This window comes from Phyllobates terribilis, unplaced genomic scaffold, assembly GCF_046119375.1.
Source record: "Phyllobates terribilis strain yellow unplaced genomic scaffold, ASM4611937v1 Scaffold_1__5_contigs__length_1240528914, whole genome shotgun sequence".
NCBI lineage: Eukaryota > Metazoa > Chordata > Amphibia > Anura > Dendrobatidae > Phyllobates > Phyllobates terribilis.
Window position 1 is genome coordinate 62,175,684 of NW_027362761.1, and position 27,273 is coordinate 62,202,956.

The window sequence follows — 27,273 nt, forward strand, 5'->3', positions numbered from 1 at the left end:
TTTTAAATTTTTTTAATATTTTTAAAAACTTTTTTTACACTTTTTGCTTGCTTCAATAGTCTCCATAGGAGACTAGAAGCAGCAACTGTCCGATCGCTTCTGCTATCTATGTAGCAGAATTGCTCCTGTGCTATGAGCGCCGACCACTAGGTGGCGCTCATAGTGATCAGCACATGACAACCACTGGAGTCTGCTGCAGACCCAGGGTTATCATGCCCACCCATCAGTGACCCGCGATCATGTGACGGGGTCACCGATGGGCGGGGTAAGTGACGCACTTCCGGCGCGGCGCTGTTAAATGCCGCTGTCAGAGATTGACAGTGGCATTTAACATGTTAACAGCCGTGGGTGGATCGCGATTCCACCCGCGGCTGTTGCGAGCACATGTCAGCTGTATAAATCAGCTGACATGTGCCCAGTTCAGTATGGGCTCAGCGCCGGAGCCCGTGCTGAACAGGGGGTGACAGCCTGGTGCGTACTTTTACGCCCCAGGCTGTAAAGTGGTTAACATATTACACTTTTGTCTAGAATTGTTACTCCACTTTTTTCGCACCTCCCTCTACCGGAGTGAGTTTGCAACTTTTGTGAAACATTTAAAAAAAATCAGAAGTCAAAATTTCAAGGATCAGCCTCTTTTGACAAGCTCAAAATAAAAATAACGGATTCGGTGCAAAATGCATTAAAAAATGGCACACCACTTTTATAAATGTCTAAAAAAAAGTCATAATAACGCAAAATGTTTCAAAAAACAAATAATATTCTCCCTAGTGTGTGCTGACTTTCACCAAGCTACTTTCTAGTCCTTTGCAGAGTGGTAATCCAACTTGTCATAACATGTCTGACTGTCTGATTGGTGGTGATACACCACTAAGCAACAACAAACTTTACCAAGGGATGGTCAAGGAGCACACCGCTATCAATCAGCCTGTCTCATATGACATAAAAGTTCAGCAGAACTTCAAGAGTATTAAGATGTTATTATCTGCAAAATAGTAGAGTAACGTTGAAAATTTCCTTGATCCCTTGTACTGTCTTTGACAATAGCCTGTATTATAGTTTACTGCTGCACTCACAATTCTGCATCCTTTGGAGCTAAATTATCGGAGCTTTTTCTGATGGATTTATGCCTACACAGAGCTTATTATGGAGTTTTGAATTCTAGGTATTGTACAGTAAAGCACTGTGCAACAATCTGTTATAGATACAACTAACTGTTCCACTGTATTTTACTGCCAAGTAGAATTTGTAATACAAACGTATCAAACGAAACAATTTTTAAAAAAAATTAAACATGCATTCTGATGGCAAAACTGGATGATAAAGGGGACATCTTAAATTTCTAAGCAGTAAATGCATAGAGGCCCCATTTGCTTTAATTTATAGCACTGTACAAAGGTTTTAGGCAGGTGTGGAAATAATGCTGCAAAGTAAGAATGCTTTCAAATATAGAAGTGTTAATAGTTTATTTTTATAAATTAACAAAACGCAAAGTAAATGAATAAAAGAGAAATGTAAATCAGATTATCAGCATTATTTTCCTAAGTACACTTGTACGAAATCAAAAATTATGAATTTTGTAGGATTATAGTCAGGTGTACAGTATGAGTAACCAAATATACCATACAGGCGACAATGATCAACATTTTCAAATTTAGGTTGAAACAAAGTCATTAACAGAAACAACTGTGTGGGAGACTTAGGGCAGGCTGAGAAAAAGCCAAATTTGACTACAAAGGTGAAGTTGTTGAAGACAGTTTCATGTCACAGGTCATAAACCATGGCAAGACTGAGCAACCAGAAACAAGGTAATTATAATGCATCAGCAAGGTCTCTCCCAAGCAAAGATTTTCAAAACAGACTGGGGTTTCAAAATGGGCAATGTTGAGGACAGTAGATGCAGTAGTCGGCCAAGAAATCCAAGTGCAACAGATGAAAGACACACCGTGCTTATTGAAATCGGAAGATGTCCAGCAGAAACATCAGCTGAGAACTGGCAGCAACCAAAGGGACCCAGCTACATCTAAATACTGTTTGGAGAAGTCTGGCAAGAAGTTCTCTTCTTGGATGAATTGCAGCCACAAAAGCCATATTTTTGACATGGAAATAATGTCAAGTGACTCTATTCACAAAAAAGTAGTAACTGGGGTGCAGGAAAATGACCATGGGTGCCCTAGGCTGATGAATCAAAATGTGAAATGTTCAGCTGTAGCAGAAGGCAGGTTGTTAACAGAAGGGCTGGAAAGCAGTACAATAATGAGTGTCTGCAGACAACAGTGAAGCATGGTGGAGGTTCCTTGCAAGTTTGGGGCTGCATTTCAGCAAATAGATTTGAGGATTGATTACAAATAATGGTGTTCTCAAATACAGGCAGATAGTTGTCATACAAAACCATCAGGGAGGTGTCATATTGACTCCAAAAAACTATCTTCTATGTAAAGAACAAGAAGTCATGGAAAGGATGATATGGTCCCCACTCAGCCCTTATCTGAACATCATTGACTGTCTGGGATTACATGAATAAACAGAAATATTTGCGTAAGCCTATGTCCACAAAAGATCTGTGGTTCATTCTTCAAAATGTTTGGAATAACCTTAAAAAACTGTGTGTAAGTGTACCTACAAGAATTGATGCTGTTTTGAAATCAAATGGTGGTCACACCAAATATTGATGTGATTTAGATTTCTCGTTTGTTCACTCACTTTACATTTTTTAATTGATTGAAATAAACTATTAACATTCTATTTTGGAAAGCATTTTTACTTTGGAGCATTTTTTCCACAGATGCCTAAAATGTTTGAAGTACTGTACACATTTATTTTTAGAGCGTATTTATATTTCACTCCATTATGTATAGTCACAGATTCATAGTCATTGGAGTTAGTCGGGCACTATTTGGTGTCCACAATGTGACGGATCTCACAATGTAATTACTTTTGTTTTCTGTTCTTATAAAGGGACACAAAATAATGCAGATGTGAACCTGGGCTAACATATTGCTAGAAAGGAGGTGCACACGGCAACTGGCATATCACTTTTATTAATATTTCTAATCATGTAAAAATTACACAAAGCGCACCAAAAACAGGTAAAACCAAACGATAAATTATCCTTAGTATGCCTTGACTCCCATCAAGCTACTTTTTACTCCTCGGCACAGTGGTAATCCAACTTGTCTTAACATGCCTGACTGTCTGGTTTCTTGGGAAACACCTCTAAATAACCACGGTCTTTTCTATAGGATGGATATGGAGCACACCACCGTCAACCAGTCTGCCTAATTTGCCTCAAAAAAGTTAAGCAAAAAACCATAGTTTTCTGCTCCTACAATGAAGTGACACAAATATGAATCTGGGCTAACAACTTCCCTGAAAAGAAGGGCAAAGAGTATTTGGAAGCATTTCTTCCACGTACAATGGTGATTGAAAATTTGTAAACCTTCAGAATTTTTCATATTTCAGCATAAATGTGACCTAAAACTACATCAAATTTTCACACAAATCTTAAAAGATAAAGAGAACCAAATTAAACAAATGAGTCAAAAATATTAGACTTTGTCATTTTTTGAAATGTATAAAATGATCCAATATCACATGTCTGTAAGTGGCAAAAGTATGTGAACCTTCAAGATTTTCAGATAGTCAGCATACAAATGGAGGAAATGTAAGATCATTATCACCCTCCTCAGGAGTGGTCAACCAACAAAGATCACTCTACGATCAATGCGTTTATTAATCGTTGAGGTCACAAGGAACACAAGTTAACCTCTAATCAACTAAAGGCCTCACTCACATTAGCACATTAGGAGAACACTAAACAACAATGCTGTGCATGGCAGGATTGCAAGAAGAAAGCCACTACACTCCAAACTAAAATATTGCTGTCCATCTGCAAAAGTCACCTGGACAAACCAGAAGGCTATTTGAAGAATGTTTTGTCAATGGATAAGACCAGAATTGACCAAAACCTCACACCATCTGTGAAACACGGTGGTGGTAATATCATGTTTGGGTCAGTATTGCTGCATCTGGGCCATGATTGATCGAACAATTAATTCTGAATTTTAACAAGCAAATTGCCTCTTCAGAGATGGAGAGATGCTATTGGAAGTAGCAATCCTACAAGTCACAATCGAATTTTACCAATAAATTCTAAAAAAAAATGTCAATATATCTGTCCATGAGATGAATCTCAAGAGAACGTGGGTCATTCAGTGAGATAACTATTGGTTAAGGAAGAATAAAGTTAAAATTTAGGAATTGTCAAGTCAAAGTCTTGACTATAACCCTATAGAAATGTTGTGGAAGTACCTGAAACAAGCACTTCATGGGAAAAAAAACAACAACATAATAGAGTGGAAGCTGGAAGCTGTTTCGTAGGGAATGGCTAAAATTTCTCCAAACTGATGTGCAGGACTAATGTACATTTACCTGAAACTTTTAAATACAATTGTTGTTGCACAATGGGGTCACACATACTGAAAGCAAAGATTCACAGATTTTTTCTACAACAGATGTGATAATGGATCATTTACCTCATTTAAAAAATGAAGTCTAATATTTTTTACTCATTTGTTTGATTTGGTTCTCTTTACCTACTTTTAGGACCACTGTACATTAATCCAAGGTAGATCGTTAGTGTTACAATTTTCTATCAGGAAATTATGGAAAGTTGATGAACTCTTAATTCACATTGGTTTATCAATCATAATAGATTTCCTAAGAAAAAATGGCTACCATGATATGTATTCAGCTATCTGCACTCACTATCTCTGGAAATCACAATGGTATCAAACATAAGCAAGGGTGACAGCATCGCATAGTAAAAATGTCCGAGGATAACATTCTGTAACAATCTATTACAAACATATGACAAAGATATATTTTTGTCACTAAAAAAGGAAGCAGATTTATATAGCGGACTCAAAGACAATGACCACATGGCACACTTGCATACAAATACTAAAGAATGGAGTCATGTGTGTGGAAGGTGTGAATTACCAATTAGCACAGTAAAGTAGAAATCTAAGTCCCCAAAGGGAGGTATAACAAACTGTACAGCAACTAAAATACTGACTGCCAATCTCAAATTAATTTAATTCAATTAAACATTTTTAATAATATAAGAATCTAATACACATGAGTGCCTTCCTATGCCTCAGGTTTCCCAAGCCAGTTTTACTATTAAACACCACACCGGTGCAAATCGTAATATGCAGATGAAAAACCAAATGGTCAGGACTCACATTATGTACTTACACCTGTTCTGTAACTACCGGTCAATATGTGTATAATCTACTATTTACTTCCTATACATTTGACTGGAACACTACATGGCATAGATCTTTGTCTGTTAAATGTCAATACAAGTTAATTAGTCCCCATTTACTGACTGATGAAAACCGATATGATCGTTTTGTCCCCACACAGCATCGTGTTTACATGGGGAGAAGTGTTGCTGATAGCGGTGATTTTTATGCAAGCATAAACGATATGATCACCAGATAATTAAAGGGAATCTGTCACTAGGTTTTTGCCACCTAATCTGTATAAGCAGTATAGAAACAGAGACCCCATTTCCAACGATGTGTCACTTACTGAGCTACTTAGTGTTGTTTTAATAAAATCACAGTTTTATTAGTAGGAGATTATAACTAGAGGACTAGTAAACCTGCTACCAGGAGCTCTGTATAACCCCACCCCCACTACTGATTGGCTGCTTTCTGCGCAGAAAGCTGCCAATCAGTGGTGGCTGCGGGTTTACACAGAACTTAACATTCAGAGAATTGCAGCAGACTTTATCAAAACTACAGCAAACAGCCCAGTAATTGATACATTACTGGAATCAACTTATCTGCCCTACATCATGCTGCTCTCAGATGGAGCAGAAAAAAGCCGGTGACAGATTCCCTTTAAGCATTTTGCCCTTCCGTCGGGTGATCGCCAGCATGTTTACACAGGCGGAGTTTTGGCTCATCTAAATGGGCCTTTAGATGTTACAATACAGCCAAATGATATGCTCATGCATGTATATACATTCCAGGATGGACACTTTTCCAGTTACTATGGGGGTTAACATTTTTCTCTACGTAGATCCAGTTTTAGACTCCAGAAGAAGTCCCAACATCCATACCTCTGTTTCTTTTCATCTGTAACATTGACTTTAATGGAAAGAGCCTAACACAAGCATGGCAACCTTTCCAATGATGTTGATGAAACAAGTTCTCACTGACGGCTACTTTGTATTGGCTAAGAGGAGCAGAGGACTTCAGTTCTCACAATACATTAGGGAGCCTAGGTAGGAGCTCTGTGGATTAGCCACTAGTGTTTCAGATGAGAATACACTTTCAAGGGAGAAACAGGTAATAACCGCTGACCTTTACAACTACACCCCTATAGCCCCATTTATGTATTATTTGTGTAGTCTATCCATAATGTGCAGAGAATGCACTCGCTGCATGATTTCCTAAGCATCTCTTCATACATTGAAGTTCTCTGCTAAATCATCACACCTTACAAAAGTTAATGAAAGATTTCTATATCAGTCCGTAAATAATGTCAATTCATACAATTAAAGGCTCCTGCTGATGTCCGATTTTTGCGTACGAGTGCTATCCGTGATTTTCCAGGATAACCCTCGTACCTGTGATAGCCTATTTGGCCATTCACATGTCCTCCAAGAGGTCCACTGAAAATCGTGGAGACGTCCTATTTTGATACGAGAGTTAGATCAAAATCTGTAATGCATGTCAATGGGTCCATGAAACAATCGGACTGCACTCGGAAGACATCAGAGTGCAGTCCGATTTTTCATGGACTATCAGAATGGAGAAGGTAGAGAAATATTCTCCAGAAAATTGGATGATACTCATACCACACTCAAATTCAGAGTCTGATCAGAATAATTACTCAGATTTTCTTGTGTACGAGAAATTCTGAATGAGCCCTAAGAGTGTATACTAATACAAGCTGCCAATGTTATAATTTCTTCTCTACATACGTGATTATTTTTCTCATAGCATGGCCACCATAATAACAATGGAATATCACGTTGCACATCTACTAGTCAAACTAACCTCAGATTACTATCAAAATCCAACGAGTCCAATCAGGCTTCATCAGTATAAGAGGAATTGAAAGTAAAAGCCATTGAAATTGCCTTGAAATATCTACAGTGTGCCTTACCTGCTATATTTCTTATTCCTGCCATATTATACATATAAATAGCCGTATTTTCATCCTCCTTTTGTTTCTCATTTGTGTTTAATATCTGCATGTAAATGTCTGAAAATAGCATCTGTAATTGAGGATTATGAAGTATAGCCAGCTCCTGACAGGCTGCTAAGGAAGATGGATTATCCTCATTTTTCTGTAAATTTTGTCAATTTTGGAATTCATAAGCTATCAACACTGATCAAAATGTTACTGCACAGCTGTGTCAAAAAAAGGGAGCGAGAGGGAAGCGAAAGTGGTGACGGACAATATTGGTTCTCCTTTCTACTTAACTAGCAGCCCTCCCACCCACCTTTTCCTTGCTTGTTTAATGCATTACAAACTGGATGGGAATGATTCCCTGCTACTTGTTATTTACCTAAAAAAAAAAAGCAAATAAATAAAATATATAAAGAAATTGAAAAGAACGCAAATGCTCTGGTGTGCCTATTCAAATCACAAAGTGTAATTTATTGCATTTTCTCCCCTCTTTATTTATTCCTAAGTAGTAAACACAATTTCTATTCAGGGGGTTTATTATGTTCAACTCCTAGCAGACAATCACAGCACACTAGAGGCGATTGTTTAGACTCTTCCTCTCAATTTTCCCATTACTGGGAGTAAGTACTGTTGGGACTCTTTAATAGCCCGACTGCAGCCCATATCAATAACAGATGAGGTTTAATCGTCCAACACAAAAATTATTTAGGCTCAGAAAGGACATTCAATGTCATTTGCATAATGGCATTGCTATCCCGCGCACCTAACCCGTCGTGCATAAACAAGGCCCAGGGACCATAAATAATAATAAATCATGACGTCCCTGCGTCTCGGGCTGTAATAGGAGCCACTCTTCGTTGAAATTATTTCACTAGAAAATGGGCACTGTAATTTTTAAGACATGTGGCATGCCACGAGGCAGTAAATCTCTAGCAAGCACACACATATACAATGAAAAGACTGCCCCGTGAGCACAAAGCTGTGCGAATGAGAGATGGAAAATATTTGCATTTGCAGTTTAAATTGGCTTCTGTGATGCAGGGGAATGGAAATAAAAAAAATAGAAGAATTGGAGGAAGTGGGGGGCATTTGATTGTGTTATGATGTGACATTTGCTTAACTAAAGTATTAGTGGCGGGTCTTTTAATTTACAAATGCAATAAACAAAATGAAAAATTACGGATGCGAAAGTTCGCGGAGGAGCGTTTCACTACCTTCATATTGGAAAGGATTAAATCAGGAAAGACGGTTTCTCAAAGAATTTAGGATTAGGAGTCTTTAGTGGCCTATGGCTAACACATTTCAGTGACATTAAAATTGGTCGTGTTAGCATTTTACCCAAAATGGATTTTGTATTTTAATACAAAATCTTTTTTTTGGCCCCATCAGCATTTGGGGATATTTAGAAGAATGATTAATGTGACTCATTTTTCTTATTATACATAATGGGGACAATTCCTGTTCGTTATAATAATCAGATTATGGGATTTTCTACTGATTGGACCCCAACAAACAACTGTAATTTCCAGGTATACTAGGCAGCTCAAGTTCCTTGCAGTGCCACCGCTGGTGAAAGGAAGCACTACATAGTGACAACCACTGTTCCTTCTAAGCTATATGTTTTGGAAATTATAAAGTCAAACATACCAAAACCTTCCGACAAGTCGACAAGTACAGCTGCTATAGACTGCTATTAACCTCATTAAGAATGTTGTTTTAACTTTTTTAGACCACGTTCTCACATTCAGTATTTGGTCAGTATTTTACATCAGTATTTGTAAACCAGAACCAGGAGAGGAACAATCAGAGGAAAAGTATAATAGAAACACGTCACCACTTCTGGATTTATCACCCACTCCTGGTTTTGGCTTACAAATACTGATGTCAAATACTGAGAATGTGAACATGGCCTTAAGCTGAGGTTCTTAGTTATATGCTATTTTTGATGAACTCAGAATAACATTAATGAACCATATTTAATAATAGCTTTACTAAACTAAGTATTAAATTCTGTTTAGGAAGGAATTTGTCTTCATTCTATCCACCCATTGCCTTACTTTGTTCTAGTTTATTCTAGTTGACACCATTACATCCAAAACTGTAAGTTTCTCTTTATATTAATTCATGTTAATTTAAATAAACAGCATACCATTTATTGTGACAACCAAGGACTAGATAAAAGTGTGAGACACCTCCTAATAGGCATCTATACTGGCTCTCATCCCTATCATGTCAATCATTCGCCAGAGCTGAGAGGGGTCAAGTGTGAGTGACACATTCCCCACAGCCCTGAATGCTTAGTTTTTCTACTGTTTTTTAGGCCATCGGAGGTCAAAGTGATCTACTCCTAACCCCATGATGGGCATCAAGGGTTGTTTGCACCCTCTAGTTCTTTTATTATAGGTCTTCCAAAGGAACATGCTTTGGTAACACCATCAGACTTAAGGATACCATAAGGCCTCAGATTCTGTTACTTTTACACTTCACTGAACTTAATTTTTTTTTACAACTACCAATAGCCAACTTTGTCAAAATGTGTCATGTCAAGTAGATTGTGGTGACAGAATAGTAACACTATTAGTGATTTATTTACAAGTAACTATGACAGAACCTGCAATAAGTGAACTAATCAAGTCCAACAGGCGACTTGGACATTATTTCTATTAAAGGAAATACATTTTATAATTTTTTTAAATAGCTTTGGAATGTATGCCATGAACGCAAAATGAACCATTTTAGCTGGTATCCCATTATAATATGTGTTCATTATACTAATTAGTATGCCATAAAATTTCAGGTTATTTGCGTAAAACCCACTGTTATCCTGGAAAACGAAAATGAACATGATAAAACTCCCATGGAGTTTTAGGTTAATTTTGGAATTTAGTATGGTTATTTTATATTTAGGTATTGGGTGTCTTGGGAGAACAGTTTGCCAAACTACAAACATATTGTTGCCAGAAAATTAGGCATTCTAATTTCCTATTATGCAGTGCGATGATAAGAAATAAGACTGTTAGCTTGGCCATGGTTATCATACAGCTATATGAATATTGCAATAATCTTTTTAGAGGTGCAGTATATCTTCTCTCTATTTTATATATTTTTGATACATACAGTTTATTCCATACAGTGACAAGATTAACTATTAAACTTAAAATTTAGTATGCAGCTAGACAATTTGTTAAAATGTGAATCTTGGATTAAATTTATTTTGATGACGATTGAAAAAATGCATGTACGGCTCCACTCATGCTAGCATTTCTCTATCTATCTGCTGTTTTTTTTTAAATAATTTTTATGCAACCGTTGACATCCTTATGAAACAGATGGTATCAGTTAATCTGAGATAGTTTGGGCAAGATTCTGTTTACTATGAGTGGCCCTCATTACTATGTTATCCTGATGTACTGTATGGAATCTATGGAATGGAATGGAAGCCCAGGTTGCTTTGATAGCAGCCTTCAACTCGTCTGCATTGTTGGGTCTGGTGTCTCATCTTCCTCTTGACAATACCCCATAGATTCTCTATGGGGTTAAGGTCAGGAGAGTTTGCTGGCCAATCAAGCACAGTGATACTGCTGTGTGTAAACCAGGTATTGGTACTTTTGGCAGTGTGGACAGGTGCCAAGTCCTGCTGGAGAATGACATTTCCAAAAAGCTTGTCGGCGGAGGGAAGCATGAAGGGCTCTAAAATTTCCTGGTAGATGGCTGTGCTGACTTTGGTCTTGATAAAACACAGTGGATCTACACCAGTAGATGACATGGCTCCCCAAACCATCACTGATTGTGGAAACTTCACACTAGACCTCAAGCAGCTTGGATTGTGTGCCTCTCCACTCTTCCTCCAGACTCTGGGACCTTGAGTCCAAATGAAAATTGGAACTCTGGGACCTTGTGGAGTGTGTCAATGACTGCCTTCTGGATATGTGGACAGACTACATCAGGATAAAATAGTAATGTGGGCTACTCATGTAAACTATACCTTGCCAAAGCTATCTCCAATTAAATGATACGACCTGATGAATAAATATATATATATATCAGAAATAAATATAATAGAACTAACAATTCACTATTATATGGTCTGGACCTAGTAATCAAGCCTGCCATGACCTAGCTGCCACCTCAACAACACCAGAGCTGCTGCAACTCCCCAACCTACTGTCTCCTTCCCCATCATCCAGTAGAATGTAAGCCCGCAAGGGCAGGGTCCTCTTCCCTCTGTACCAGTCTGTCATTGTTAGTTCGTTTACTGTAAGTGATATCTGTATTTTGTATGAAACCCTTTTCTCATGTACAGCACCATGGAATCAATGGTGCTATATAAATAAATAATAATAATAATAATAATAAAATGTCAAAGAAGCATAATAGTATCTGTAGCTTGTAAGAGCTAGGAATCCACGTAAAGGGCACATGCAGTTCCAGAGTCATTGTTGGGGAATACTACTACAAACTATAAGTAATATACTAAAAAAAAAATACATGTGGCATCACTTTGATTTTAATAACTTTTAAAAACGATAGCAATTTTAGTTGCTCATCATTGTAATATAAAGCAATACATGTCACAATGGTAAATTGACATTTCAATGCAATAAAAAAAAACAATTATTGTCAATAAAAATCCTCAGCAAGGATAATATCATTATAGCAAGTCCCCTCCCAGCTCGCTTTTAAGAGCATGTGGACTTACCGAGGTTCGGCTGTTGGGCTCATGATGAAGAGCGAGTCGAAAATCGCGCCACTGAGCTGTCGAGCCGCCAGAAAACTCAACCTGTTCCAAACGTGGAAGCCAACGGACCTGCTGAAACCATAAGGTAATGTTCAGAACCAGATCACCCCATTGTGATCGTGTTCTGATCGTGTTCTTATTTATTTTCTTATAGGAAATTCTACACTGAAACTGTTGTCTTTTTATTTAAGATAACATTTAAATTTTTCAATAATGTCATTGATCTTGCTCTTGGTTCATGCAGTTTAATGCTAAACAATACCCAAACATTAAAATTATTATGGATAATACTGTATGATATTGACAGTTTACATAAAATTAAGATTAAATAAATTATTTGCGATAAGTGATTATTACAACATATAGACTATAGAAAGAACACAGGAACATGTAAAAAATATATTACTTTATAAACACCAAGACTAAGTTATGCTCCTTCCAACTAATGCTCCCAAGATTACATATTTAAGAATTAAAACAACACAATGGAATAACACCGACCATAAAAATGCAATTTGTGGAAACCAGATTTACTATGGATGACCAATGGGTTGATGGATACATTCCAAGGCATACCTTATTAATGGTAGGAACACTGGTTTCTAAAGTATTCATGCATCATATAATATTTCTTTGCTTCATTTGTTTAATTTTTTACATTTAAAAAAGGATAGCTCATTGATTTCTTGAGATCCAACCATTAATACCACCTGCAATCCTCAATACACAGCTCCCCATCTGAATGGAGTGGAGGTTGAACATGCATACTTCCGCTCTATTTATTCTTTATGGGACTGCCAGAGAAACAAGTGTGTATGCTCGACCTCCACTCCATTAAGACAGGGCTCTGCAGTGCTCTATTCCCTGGATCACAAGAGGAACCAGCAGTTGGACACTTAACAATCAGGAAGTTATTCACTATCCTAAACTTTCAAACTAAGGAAAACACACTTTAGTAGTCAAGTAACATGTTAACAGCCGAACCCTTCTCTTCCAAAGCGGTAGCTTGTCAAGAAGCATTTATAGGTGCCTATCCTTGTCTATATGTCCTACTATGTTATATGACTGTTTTGTTAAATTGAATACCCTTGTTAATGAACCTTTTTCTATAAGCCAGACAGTGCAGCTAGTAAGGATCAGCTTTCACTCTGGAGGTCTCAGCATAGGCATGTAATACTTGTATAATTCAGATATAGACACTGGAGATTAAATCAAAGACTAAACACAACTTCTCCTAGAGATAATAGATAATATATGATCTCCAAAGGTCTCAGGAGCCTAAGTTTAATAGGCTGTGATAGTAATACTACCACTCCACAAAGGGTTAATACAACTTCATCTGGAATGCACAGTTCAGTTCTGGGCACCAGTTCATAGAAAGGATGCCCTGGAGTTTAAAAAAATGCAACGAAGATCCACAAAACTGATAAGGTGGCATGAAAGACCTTAGTTATGGGGGGACCTGATTAACTTGTACTAATAAATAAATGGCCCATACAAAAAATATAGTCAAATGCTGTTTCATGTAAAACCACCTCAAAAGACAAGAGGGCATTCCTTCCATCTAGAGAGAAAAAGGTTACAAGGTTTAAAGGGAATCTGTCAGCAGGTTTTTGCTACCTTGTCTGAGAGAAGCATAATGTATCATTTGGTTTACTGGGTGTAACAGTTGTTACACAAGATTTAGCATGAAGCAAAGCTGAGAAAGCTAACCCCTCCCACACCACAGGCCTCTGCATGCATTGTCCATTGACAGTGAGCTGGTTATCACAGGAGGGGGTCAAATCGGTCTAGCAGTCCCGTGAGCTGTAGTCTGGGCAGTGATAGTCTCTTGGTGATAAAACCTTCATTGTAAGTAAACAACGGCACACAGCCTAGTAAGTGACACATCTCTGAAATCTGTGTCTCAGCCCCTATCTCCTGCTGTCTTCAAATTACATAGCAAAAACCTGCTGAAAGATTCCCCTTAATCTCCATAGAAGGCAAGACCTATTAATCTGTAGAACAGCCCATCTCAGGAGTAGGTCACAGCGGAAGAAATCAACAGTTTCAAGAAAGTCTTAGATGCTTTTTTTTTAGAAGAAAAACAACATAAATACTTATGTAATTGTATAAAATGTTTGTTATGAATGTTGATCCAGCTGATTGACACTTGGGATAAAGAGGGAAAAGCTTGCTTTTTTGGGCAGAATGGATCATGCTTTGTGGATGTATGTAAACCCCATTCTCTTTATCTTTTCCCATTGAACTTGATGGAAGTGTGTCTTTTCTCAACTATGTAACTATTTAACTATGTAACTATGTAAGTCATTACAATCAGCATCAATAATGCTTATCCTAGGTTTCTATTTGTTTTTGTTTTTCTTGAGATCCTTTAACATTAATCTAGTGATCCTATTATAGTTCAATACTGGATAGGCACATAAATATTTGGTCACAGATTCCCAGTGATATCTGTTAATCTACTAACATAAATTCAAGCAAATATGGTATGACTCTACCATGAAAGATGGATGGAAAAGTAAGAATTCTGAACTACTTCATATAAATGAGAACTCAGAGTAGAAAAAACAGGAAACCCTCTGGATGATAGGGTATGTCTGCATATAATAACTCCCCACTTAATTCTAGCAGTTCCTGAAACCAGGATGATGTAATTGAAATGTATATTATACTGTTTGTTAGAAAAAAGGGAAACCAGCATGCATTAAGCCCTACTGTCATGTCTGTGTTAGTGAATACTTGCATTCCCAATAAAAAGAAAATGCTTCTGGAGCACCTCTTTTATTAGTCTACATTCTTCTATAGAGATGAGCGAACCTGAACTTAAAAGTTCGGGGACTTCATATTGGACAGTTAGTCTCTGATGCTAAACGCCGAACACAGACTTCTCCCTTCTACAGGGGAAGTCCAGGAAGAGAGGGAGATTTTTCAGCTCAAAAGTTTGGGTCCCCATTGTTTTCAATGTGGTTCAGGTACAGTTATGGTACTTAGATTAAGACTGCAGTGGGTGGTTGAAATGCATCGCTCTCTCTCCTCCTCATTATGCCTAGTGCCATGCTGATTTTAGCATTTGTTAAATAAAAAGCAACTTTTTATATTTATTCTGGAGCTGAAATGCAACTTTTTTCTTCCTTTATTATTTAACACGTTGGATCAGGACGGAGTTCCGTGCACCCGGAGGATTCCAAGTGGTGAGCTGACTTTTTCTCGCTATTACAGTTTTAATCCTTGGTCCGAACTTTGCAATAAAGTTTGGGTCGGGTACCAGAACCCGAACTTCCATGGGTCCGCTCATCCCTATCTTCTATTGTTCTTTTGGGAAAGTTATGAATAAATTGACAACTGGGTATTACTAATCCCCAATCAAAGGGGTGTGTCCTTACACAGTCTGACATTGGCAGCAATGACTGGATCAAGTCAGCCTGTGTAGGGACACATCTCCAACTAGTAACCCAAATGTCAGAAAAATACAAGAACCAGGGCCCCAGATGTCCTCATTGTGGTACCTTTTTTAGTACAGCAAAAATCACAATATTTTGGTTGCGCAGAGCCTTTATCAAGCCATAAAAAGAGAGAGATGTGCATCATTTTTTTATGGCTTGATAAAGGCCCTGCGCGACCGAAACGTTGTGATTTTTCTGTACTAATAAAGTTCACAAGGGGGACATCTGGTGCCCTGGTTTCAGGATTTCTTTGTATTATTACAACCTTGTGGAGGGTTGCACCAAGTGTGCATGGACAATGGAGTGGTGCACGGGACTCATCTATTCCAAATGTCAATTTCTTCATACATTTCTAGTAAGAATAACAGAGGAATGTCTCAATATTGAGATTCAAGGAAAGATGTTTGAGAATTGCTATCTTATGTGGGATATATTTATTAAGTAAAACAGATGCCAGAAATGCTGACAGATTCACTTTAATGGGACAACCACTGGTTATGTCCAAGAAAAATAGCATGGCAATATTGGATGCAAACATTGCAAGAGTCTGAGGAACCTAGTATGTATAATAAGATATAATAAGAATAGACAGAGTGATCGCACTATTCAGAATAATACTACATTTTTATTATATATTCTTTGTTTTCTAAGCAGTTGATACTGTTGACTCCAACGTTGCATCAAAACATTTCTAGATAATATTAATGCTCTTCATACAACCCCTGGCAAAAATGATGGAATCACTGGGCTCGGAGGATGTTCATTCAGTTGTTTAATGTTGTTGAAAAAAAGCAGATCACAGACATGGCACAAAACTAAAGTCATTTCAAATGGCAACTTTAGGGCTTTAAGAAACACTAAAAGAAATCAAGATAAAAAATGTGGTACTCAGAAAGGGTAATTTTTTTCAGACTAAGCAGAGGGAAAAAATTATGGAATCACTCATTTCTGAGGAAAAAATTATGGAATCACCCTGTAAATTTTCATTTCCAAAACTAACACCTGCATCAAATTAGATCTGCTCGTTAGTCTGCATCTAAAAAGGAGTGATCACACCTTGGAGAGCTGTTGCACCAAGTGGACTGACATGAATCATGGCTCCAACACGAGAGATGTCAATTGAAACAAAGGAGAGGATTATCAAACTCTTAAAAGAAGGTAAATCATCACGCAATGTTGCAAAAGATGTTGGTTGTTCACAGTCAGCTATGTCTAAAATCTGGACCAAATACAAACAACATGGAAAGGTTGTTAAAGGCAAACATACTGGTAGACCAAGGAAGACATCAAAGCATCAAGACCGGAAACTTAAAGCAATATGTCTCCAAAAAATGAAATGCACAACAAAACAAATGAGGAACGAATGGGAGGAAACTGGAGTCAATGTCTGTGACCGAACTGTAAGAAACCGCCTAAAGGAAATGGGATTTACATACAGAAAAGCTAAATATAAGCCATCATTAACACCTAAACAGAAAAAAAACAAGGTTACAATGGGCTAAGGAAAAGCAATTGTGGACTGTGGATGACTGGATGAAAGTCATATTCAGTGATGAATCGCGAATCTGGATTGGGCAAGGTGATGATGCTGGAACTTTTGTTTGGTGTCGTTCCAATGAGATTTATAAAGATGACTGCATGAAGAGAACATGCAAATTTCCACAGTCATTGATGATATGGGGCTGCATGTCAAGTAAAGGCACTGGGGAGATGGCTGTCATTACATCTTCAATAAATGCCCAAGTTTACATTTATATTTTGGACAGTTTTATTATCCCATCAATTGAAAGGATGTTTGGGGATGATGACATCATTTTTCAAAATGATAATGCATCCTGCCATAGAGCAAAAACTGTGAAAACATTCCTTGAAAGAAGACACATAAGGTCAATGTCATGGCCTGCAAATAGTCCGGATCTCAATCTAATTGAAAATCTTTGGTGGAAGTTGAAGAAAATGGTCCAGGACAAGGCTCCAACCTGCAAAGCTGATCTGGCAACAGCAATCAGAGAAAGTTGGAGCCAGATTGATGAAGAGTACTGTTTGTCACTCATTAAGTCCATGCCTCAGAGACTGCAAGCTTTTATTAAAGCCAGAGGTGGTGCAGCAAAATACTAGTGATGTATTGGAGTGTTCTTTTGTGTGTTTGTTTTTCATGATTCCACATTTTTTTCCTCAGAAATTAGTGATTCCATAATTTTTTCCCTCTGCTTGGTCTGAAAAAAATTACCCTTACTGAGTACCACATTTTTTATCTTGATTTCTTTTAGTGTTTCTTAAAGCCCTAAAGTTGCCATTTGAAATGACTTTAGTTTTGTGCCATGTCTGTGATCTGCTTTTTTTCAACATTAAACAACTGAATGAACATCCTCCGAGCCCAGTGATTCCATAATTTTTGCCAGGGTTTGTATATTCAATAATGTAGTTTTATAACATAGCATAAGGATGGAAAATTACAATCTACATATTAAACCATACAAAGCACCTTGTGTGAAGTTCGGCATATTTCTACCTGTATCTTTTATTGATGATAAAATAATATTTCTGAATCTATGCATAAATACTGTGGAATATCATGATCATATAACAGTATTGTACTTTGATAATTAGTTATGCTTCGAAAATAAATTAAAAAATCTAAATATAAATCAATAGTTATCACTTTAAATGTATAATGCAAGCGACATAGGGAACCACAGACTTTCACAAAAAAATTAACAGGTCTTGCATTAAGTCTGCAGTTCATTAAGCAAGTCAGCAGGCCTGTTAGTTTTGCTATAGATTTATCTATCCATCTTTTCTTTATAGCTAAAAAAGCGGCAGGAGGCAAGTCAATATTCCTTCTCCAGTATTCTCAATGTCCTCACTACTGTTATTTCAGATACAAAATATCTAATTGTTTACAGCAGCTTCTCGGCCCTTTAATTTGCCTTATAAAGCATAGAATTGCAAACGAAAAGACCTAAACCACAATCTATTAATATTTCATCTACTGTCTCTATTGAAATGTGATGCGATTCTAAATAAAGCTTAACAAATCAAATAATCCCTTCAGCTAAACAATATACATACATTACTGGAGAATGTTTCTGTGTGAGCATGGTTTTGCATACAGCAGTATCAGCTTTCAGCAATTTGTTAGCATATCTATTGGACATACTTTAGTTGTGTGTCATTTAAGACTAGATCACTGCAGCGCCCTGGAACTACTTTGCAGGTCACATTCAGCACCGATTCATTTGACCTACTGTCAATACCATTTGAAAGCCATTAAAGGGTCTACAGCACATTAGCTGGTGAAACGGTCCATCTCATGACATGGAGAGAGATCTTGGATTACAAATGAGGTGTCAAAGCAAGTGTCTTCTTTTACATGGCACATTTTGTGTGTTTCCACATTATGCAAAAATTTAAATATTAGTCTACCAGAATTCAGAGTTTATCTGCATGTTGTTCATTTACCTACTATTGCAAAATCAAAATACAAACCAGTATAATCTAATATATCAGAGTTCTATTTGTTATGGTACTGTTTATTTTACAATTATAAATTATGTATTTTACAGTCATATGGTGCAGGAGTGTGTTTGCACTGAATGTTCCTGTGGCCCTGTACCACACATACAATCATGGCCAAGTGTTGACCCCCTTCAAATTGTTACAGAAAATGAAGTATTTCTCCCAGAAAATTATTGCAATTACACGTTTTGTTATACACATGTTTATTTCCTTTGTGTGTATTGGAACAGTCCAAAAAAAACAGAGAAAAAAAGGCAAATAGGACATAATTTCACACAAAACCTGAAAAATGGTACAGACAAAATTGTTAGCACCCTCAACTTAATCTTTGGTTGCATACCCTTTGGAATAAATAACTGCAATCAATCACTTACTGTAACCATCAACAAGCTTCTTACACCTCTACATTGGAATTTTGGACCGCTCTTCTTTTGCAAACTGCTCCAGGTCTCTCTTACTTGAAGGGTGCCTTCTCCTAACAGCAATTTTAAGATCTCTCCACAGGTGTTCAATGGGATTTAGATCCGGACTCATTGCTGGCCACTTCAGAACTCTCCAGTGCTTTGTTTCCATCCATTTCTGGGTGCTTCTTGAAGTATGTTTGGGGTCATTGTCCTGCTGGAGGACCCATTGCCTAAAACGCAAACCCAGCTTTCTGATACTGGGCACTACATTGCGACCCAAAATCTGTGGTAATCTTCAGATTTCATGATGCCTTGCACACAGTCAAGGTACCCAGTGCCAGAGGCGGCAAAACAACCCCAAAACATCTTTGAACCTCCACCATATTTGACTGTAGGTACTGTGTTATTTTCTTTGTAGGCCTCATTCCATTTTCAGTAAACAGTAGAATGATGTGCTTTCCCAAAAAGCTCTATCTTGATCTCATCTGTACACAAAACGTTTTCCCAGAAGGATTTTGGTTTACTCACATACATTTTGGCAAACTGCAGTTTAGCTTTTTTATGTCTCTGTGTCTGCAGTGGGGTCCTCCTGGGTCTCCTGCTACAGTGTTTCATTTCATTCAAATATCGATGGATAGTTCAAGCTGACACTGATGCACCCTGATCCTGCAGGACTGCTTGAATTTCTTTGGAACTTGACTGGGGCTGCTTATCCGCCATCAGGACTAGTTTGCTTTGCAACCTTTCGTCGATTTTTCTCTACCATCCACATCCAGGGAGATTAGCTACAGTGCCATGGGTTGTAAACTTCTTGCTTATGTTGTTTACCGTGGACAAAGGAACATCAAGATCTCTGTAGATGGGCTTGTAACCTTGAGATTGTTGATATTTTTCAACAATGTTGGTTCTCAAATGCTCAGACAGTTCTCTTTTCCTTTTTCTGCTTTCATGCTTAGTGTGCCACACACAGACACACAATGCAAAGTTTGAGTCAACGTCTCCCCTTTTTATGTGCTTTTAGGTGTGATTTTCATATTGTTTACCCACAATTTTGGAAAGGTGCAACAATTTCGTCCGGCCCATTTTGGGGATTTTGTGTGAAATTATGTCCAATTTGCCTTTTTGTCTCTGTTTTTTTTCTGTTGTTGCAATACACAGGAAATAAACATCTATATAACAAAACATGTGTAATAGCAATAAGCTTCTGGGCGAAATACTTCATTTTCTGGAACAACTTCAAGGGTGCCAACACTTTCGGCCAAGACTGTATAGTATTCTGTGCTCGATATTATGGGGTAGCATTACATATCCCCTTAGTAACAAGGCCAAATGTTTCAAATCTGACATGTGTCGCTTTATGTGGCAATAACTCTGGAATGTTTCAACATATCCCAGTGATTGTGAGACTATTTTTTCATGACACATTATACTTTATGATCATGGTAAATTTTGGCCGATATGTTTAACATTTTTAAAAAAAAACAATATCAGAAATTTGACAATCATTTAGCAATTTTCAAACTTTGAATGTTATACCTATAATCCAGATAGCCATACCACACAAAATAGTTATAAAATAACATTTCTCATATATCTAACTTACATCAACACCATTTGTCAGATGTCCTTTTATTTTGTTAGAATGTCAGGAGGTTTTAAAATTTAGCAGCAATTTTTAATTTTTTCAAGGAAATTTACAAAGCTTTTTTTGGGACCTATTCAGTTTTCAAGTGACTTTGGGCGACCTATATATTGGAAGAAAAACTAAATTGATACCATTTTAAATACAGCAATCCCTCAACATATTAAAAACTGGAATGAAAGGAATGAAAAATTATATTTTTACCACTAAAATGTTGCTAACTTCTGAACAGGCCACCATATCTGGCGGACTCTAAGGTCATTACTTGGCCTTGGATTGTCATGTCAATTATTAGGAGCACACAATCATGATCTTAGGGTGCTGATGCGGTTAAAGAGGGAGCCCCCACACTCTGTAAACTATCTAGATCCCGCTGTCATTATTGACAACAGTATTTAAAGGGTTCAACAGCCATGATTGGTGTCAACACTAATTGTGACTGATGCAGCAGGGTGTCAGCTATAGTGTACAACTGACAGTTACTGCATTTTCACCCATCGGGTGATGCTATTCTCATATCTTAGGCCAGTAAAAATGCATATTGGTGGTCATTAAGGAGATAGAAAAAGAGAACTGACCCAGAATATTAAGTCCAAGGTACAAAACTGCTCCAGAATATCAAGTCCATGTTGCAACTCTTTTTCAGTGATACAGAATGACCTTATTAAAATTTTTAGGGAACCTATTCCAGTTCTGTACAGCTGAGCAGCTGTAATTTTACAATACATTTTGTTGAATTACAAACTCGGCTCCATAATCCATCTATCTACAGTTCTATAATATACTAGCTGTACTACCCGGCTTCGCCTGGGTTAATAACTGCTGTTAGCAAAATAGAATGTGTTAACAAAAATTTATTCTCCACACAAAAACCACAAAACAAATAGATAGAAAGTTCATTGGCTCTTGAGGAAGCAGTTCTTGTTCTCTTGTCTGCAAGCCTCGCTTCCCTCTCCTCAGAAAGTTCATTGGCCTTTGAGGAAGCAGCTCTTGTTTTCATGTCTGCAAGCCTCGCTTCCCTCTCCTCAGAAAGTTCATTGGCCCTTGAGAAAGCAGCTCTTGTTTTCATGTCTGCAAGCCTCGCTTCCCTCTCCTCAGAAAGTTCATTGGCCCTTGAGGAAGCAGCTCTTGTTTTCATGTCTGCAAGCCTCGCTTCCCTCTCCTCAGAAAGTTCATTGGCTCTTGAGGAAGCAGCTCTTGTTTTCATGTCTGCAAGCCTCGCTTCCCTGTCCTCAGAAAGTTCATTGGCTCTTGAGGAAGCAGCTCTTGCTTTTATGTCTGCAAGCCTCGCTTCCCTCTCCTCAGAAAGTTCATGAGCCCTTAAGGAAGCAGCTCTGGTTCTCTTGTCTGCGAGCCTCACTTCCCTCTGCTCAGAAAGTTCATTGGCTCTTGAGGAAGCAGCTGCTGTTCTCATGTTTGTCAGCCTTGTTTCTCGGTCTTCACATTTTTCATTGGCCCGTAATGCAGCTTTTCTTTTCGCATCAGCTGACATTCGTGCCATGAAATTCCTTTTCTTATGAGGCATTATTGTGGTAAAATAGTCTGTAACTGGCTGTTTCTATATCCTCTCACATAGAAGTAATGTGACTGACATCAGCCTTTCCACCAACACACCCTAACTGACATCTTATTACCTTACACAAGCCTATTAACCAACCTATATTAACCAATCACAGCTCAGATTAATTAACTGTAGCAAAATAGAAGCTGAGCTGTGATTGGTTGCTATTGGCAGCCTGATAAATCTTTGTGAGATGAGTTTTGTGTGCTGAGAGTGGTATATGTGTTCAAGCACGTGGTAGTGTGTGGCGCATTTTGTGTGTGTGTTCATATCCCCGTGTGTGGTGAGTGCGAGTATCCCATGTCGGGGCCCCACCTTAGCAACTGTACGGTATATACTCTTTGGCGCCATCGTTCTCATTCTTTAATTCTCCCTTGTTCACATGTGGCAGCTGTCAATTTGCCTCCAACACTTTTCCTTTCACTTTTTCCCCATTATGTAGATAGGGGCAAAATTGTTTGGTGAATTGGAACGCGAGGGGTTAAAATTTCAACTCACAACATAGCCTATGACGCTCTCGGGGTCCAGACGTGTGACTGTGCAAAATTTTGTGGCTGTAGCTGCGACGGTGGAGATGCCAATCCCGGACATACACACATACATACATACATACACACACACACACACACATTCAGCTTTATATATTAGATATCTATCTATTAATAAATATACATATATGGTATGTAGATAGATGGTCAAATATTTTGAAACTTGAATTCGTCAGGTTGGCAAATTTTTCCAAAAATTTGATTCGTGGCAAATCACAGGTACTCCAATTGCACTGAAAAGATGTGTATAGTACTCAGAGGTCTCCTCTAATCATTTTACCACTAACACAGCTTTAGCAGTATCAAACTTACTTAACCATAAAAATGGATGTCAACCCGGCAGAAATGGATGGTAACCAACAGCCCGTTTAATAACAAAGTACACTGGCATGCTTTTCCTGTTTTTTACAAGTCAAAAACTGTCCAAAAATAATCCCTCTTAGTCATTTGCGATAACACAGAATGTTCTGTGCAGTACACTGACTCAAACTAACTGTGTCGTACTTAGAGGAGATGTCATCCTTCTGTGGCTGAGCTGTGTGATGTGCCATATATTCCATAACACCCTCTGCTTGTACCTCACTACGGATGCAAAGGAGGCCAATGGTGACTTGCGTTTGGTAGTACTTCTGCTCGGTCACCTGTTACTAGTGGTGGTGTCACTGCTACTAGCAGCTTCCACACTCTTAGCAGTGGTATGGGTTTTTTTTTTCTTACACTGCCCTATCCATTTCCATTGCCCCTTTTTCTTTTTACATACATTTTTATAACACTATAATTATCTTTTAACAATCTTTTCAACCGCAAATATTCAACCCTTGCCAAAAAGAATATAATAAAAAATATTAGGTAGATAGGTACATGTACAAAAAGCAAAGTGTGGCAGCTGGGTGCAGAGTAAACATCTATACTTGTCAAATTGAATAGTATAGCAGGTGTGCAAAAATAGAGATGCACAGTTATGTTTATATTTTTTTTACTTTTTTTTCTATTTTTTTCAACAATATTCAATCCTCTTCCTAAAAATGACAAAAATGACAAAATAAAAAATACTAGGTAGATACACTCCAAAAAAGCCAGATAACAGGACACAGTATTAGTGAAACATGTAAAATTTAACTAGTAAAACAGATTTGAGGTATGCAGTTAAATGTCTGCATTTTAGGGAATTTCCTTTTGTATTTTTAAAAAATAATAATTTCTCCCTTCACAAAAATGATTGCACAACAAATGCAAAAACTCAGTACAGTACACACAGTCTGACTCTGGTTTCAGACTTTTTTCTGTAAAAACTTTTGTGCTGTCTAGCTTGTACTTTCTACTGCATTATGAATGGAGAAAAAATGTGTAATTGTAATTCAAATGTGGCAAAACAGATATCAGCTATATGATGTCACTGATCAATCACACTGAGTTTGGCACTGCTGCTAGCATCGCTCCTATCTCACTCTCCCTCTACCAATTTAATCTCTGTATTATTCCCATACTATTGCTCTCATCTTATTAAGTGCTGTAGTTATACAACACATTACTGTCTGTAGTATTTTTCCAATATTCTATGGCTTAACCTTCTTGTCTGTATTGCTGTGAGCTCTGACACCCTCTCACTATCCTAAAATCATTCTTAACAAAACTGCTGCATTTCCTGTCGCGGCTTTTATACATTTTATGATAGTCCTTTGTGATTGGCTGCACTATACCATGTGATAGCTGCAAGGTATTATAGAGCAGCCCCAGTGATAACACCTGAAGTCATGTCAGCCTTCTGTGACTGGTGCAATCTACTTCAATTTGTAAAAAGGTGGCACGTTTTTTGGGGGTGATTCATCCAAATTGATTCGCAAATTGTTCAGCTTCGACAAGACCTGTGAGTTTCATAAAATTCTACTTGTATTCGATTTGCATCACATCAGTTTGGTTATCCCCAGGGGTGTAATGATGGCGGTCGCAGAGGTCACCACCACGACCAGGTCCGCCAGGGATGGGGCTCGGCACCCACCCTGTAGAGAAGCAGCCGGCTCCTGTCCGTGAGAGAGGAGCATACGCCTGCACTGGATGTACTTACATTCTCACACTGTAGATAGCCGGGCAGCGCTTGGCTCCGCCGTTCCAGGCTCCAGTCTCTGCCTGCGTTTCCGGTCTGTGCTCGTTCACAGTGTGCTGGGCTGGCTGGCATTGCTGTTATGAAGACACTAAAGGCAGCAGGTGGTTGAGGCACCACTAGCACTCTTGTCTGAGTCTCTCTGACACACACAATGTATGTATGTGATGTGAGTGACTCACTTAGTGTGCCTCCTCCCCAGCAGTGTGCAGTGTGGAGTACTGTGTTTGCTCTGCCTCTGAGTCACTTACAGCTCTCTTCAGTGAGGTACCATATGGTGTGTTTATTTAGTAATGTCTACACTACTCACTACAGTCTATGTGATGTTTTGTGGACAAGGAGAAAGATTAGACATAGTGCAGTAACATGCATCTGTGCTTCCAGGCTGTGTGGATGTGGCAGCCTTTTCTGCAATATACATTTTATTATCTTAATGTAAACTAAAGTTGTGTCATCCTCACAAGCTGCCTGGAACACTTTGTAAGCTGGGGAGCGGGAGATAAGGAGAGGAGGATGAGGATGAGGCCAGACTCAACGCTGATATACCATCAGCGGTGCAATGACCACGGTCGCCGATGTGACCAGATCCAGCGGGTCAGGGGCCCGCTGACGCCAGCAGAAACATCAACTGGATGTGCGTCCTCGGACACACATCCAGTTGAAGTGTATCGCAGAGCACAGACCCATCCGGTACGCTCGCCACAATCATGCTGCCGGCCAATCAGAGGCCAGCAGCTAGCTGATGTCAGCGTGCACGTGACAAGGCACATGGCAGTGACGTCATGAGCTCAGCTACCAGCCTCACAAGAGGACGCACAGCAGGGAAGCAGAGAGAATGAGAGTATTTAAAAAAAAAATCAGTAACCATACTACTAAATGGGTGGCTTTGGAGTGCATTATACTTTATGGATGACTATGGAGTGCATTATGGTTTATGGATAACTATGGGGGTGCATTATACTTTATGTATGACTATGGGATGCATTATACTTTATGGATGACTGTAGATAGTGCATTATACTTTATGGAGGACTATGGGGTGTTCATTGTACTTTATGGACAATTACGAGGTGCATTATACTTTATGGATGACTATGAGGTGCTTTATACTATACGGACAACTATAGGGGTGCATTATACTTTATGGATGATAATGGGGGTGCATTAAACCTTATGGATGATTATGAGGTGCATTATACTTTATTGATGACTATTGGATGTGCCTTATACTACATGGATGACTAAAGGCTGTGTATTATACTTTATGGATGACTATTGGGTGCATTATACTTTATGGATGACTATGGAGGGACATTATACTTTATGGATGACTATGGGGTGCATTATTATAGTACATGGATGGCTATGAAGGTGCATTATACTTTATGGATGACTATGGGGTGCATTATACTATATGGATAACTATGCGACTATGGGGGTGCATTATACTATATGGATAACTATGGGGTGCATTTTACTTTATGGGTGACTATGAGCTGTGCAGTATATTATATGGAAGACTATGAGGGGTGCATTATACTTATTATATGGGGCCCCGTGACTTCTATGTACGTCCCTGGTGGGTATAATTTTGTTCTATACATTAAAGAACTGGAACAGAATGGGGAACATATACCAAGATGGGGGATATATACCAGGATTGGGCCCAAGATAAGGGACATATAGGAGCATGGGCGATATATAACAGGATTGGGCTAGGATGAGAGACATATATACCAGAATGAGGAACATATATAGCAGGATGGAGGAGGTACTGTATATATATATATATATATATATATATATATATATATTGATATATATATATTGATATATATATATATATATGCTGTATGTATATACAGTGGGGTAAATAAGTATTTGATCCCTTGTTGTTTTTGTAAGTTTGCCCATTGACAAAGCCATGAACAGTCTATAATTTTAAGGGTAGGTTATTTTTAACATTGAGAAATAGAATATCCAAAAAAAAAAAAAATCAAGAAAATCACATTGCATAAATTAGATACATTTTTTTGCATTTTGCAGTGAGAAATAAGTATTTGATCCCTCTGGCAAACAAGACTTAATACTTGGTGGCAAAACCC

The 27,273-nt window shown here is 38.1% G+C and overlaps 1 protein-coding gene across 3 annotated transcripts in view; it reads right to left on the bottom strand.

Moving 5' to 3' along the window:
• Window positions 1-27,273, bottom strand: part of PAX5 (paired box 5) — a 383,086-nt gene that overhangs the window by 190,382 nt on the left and 165,431 nt on the right. Inside the window, exon 7 of one of the 3 annotated variants that reach the window (XM_073662491.1) lies at window positions 11,909-12,019. The exons of the other annotated variants lie outside the window; for them this stretch is intronic. Coding sequence (XP_073518592.1) covers window positions 11,909-12,019 — 111 coding nt within the window. The remainder of the gene's footprint in view (window positions 1-11,908; window positions 12,020-27,273) is intronic. 3 annotated transcript variants of the gene reach the window in all.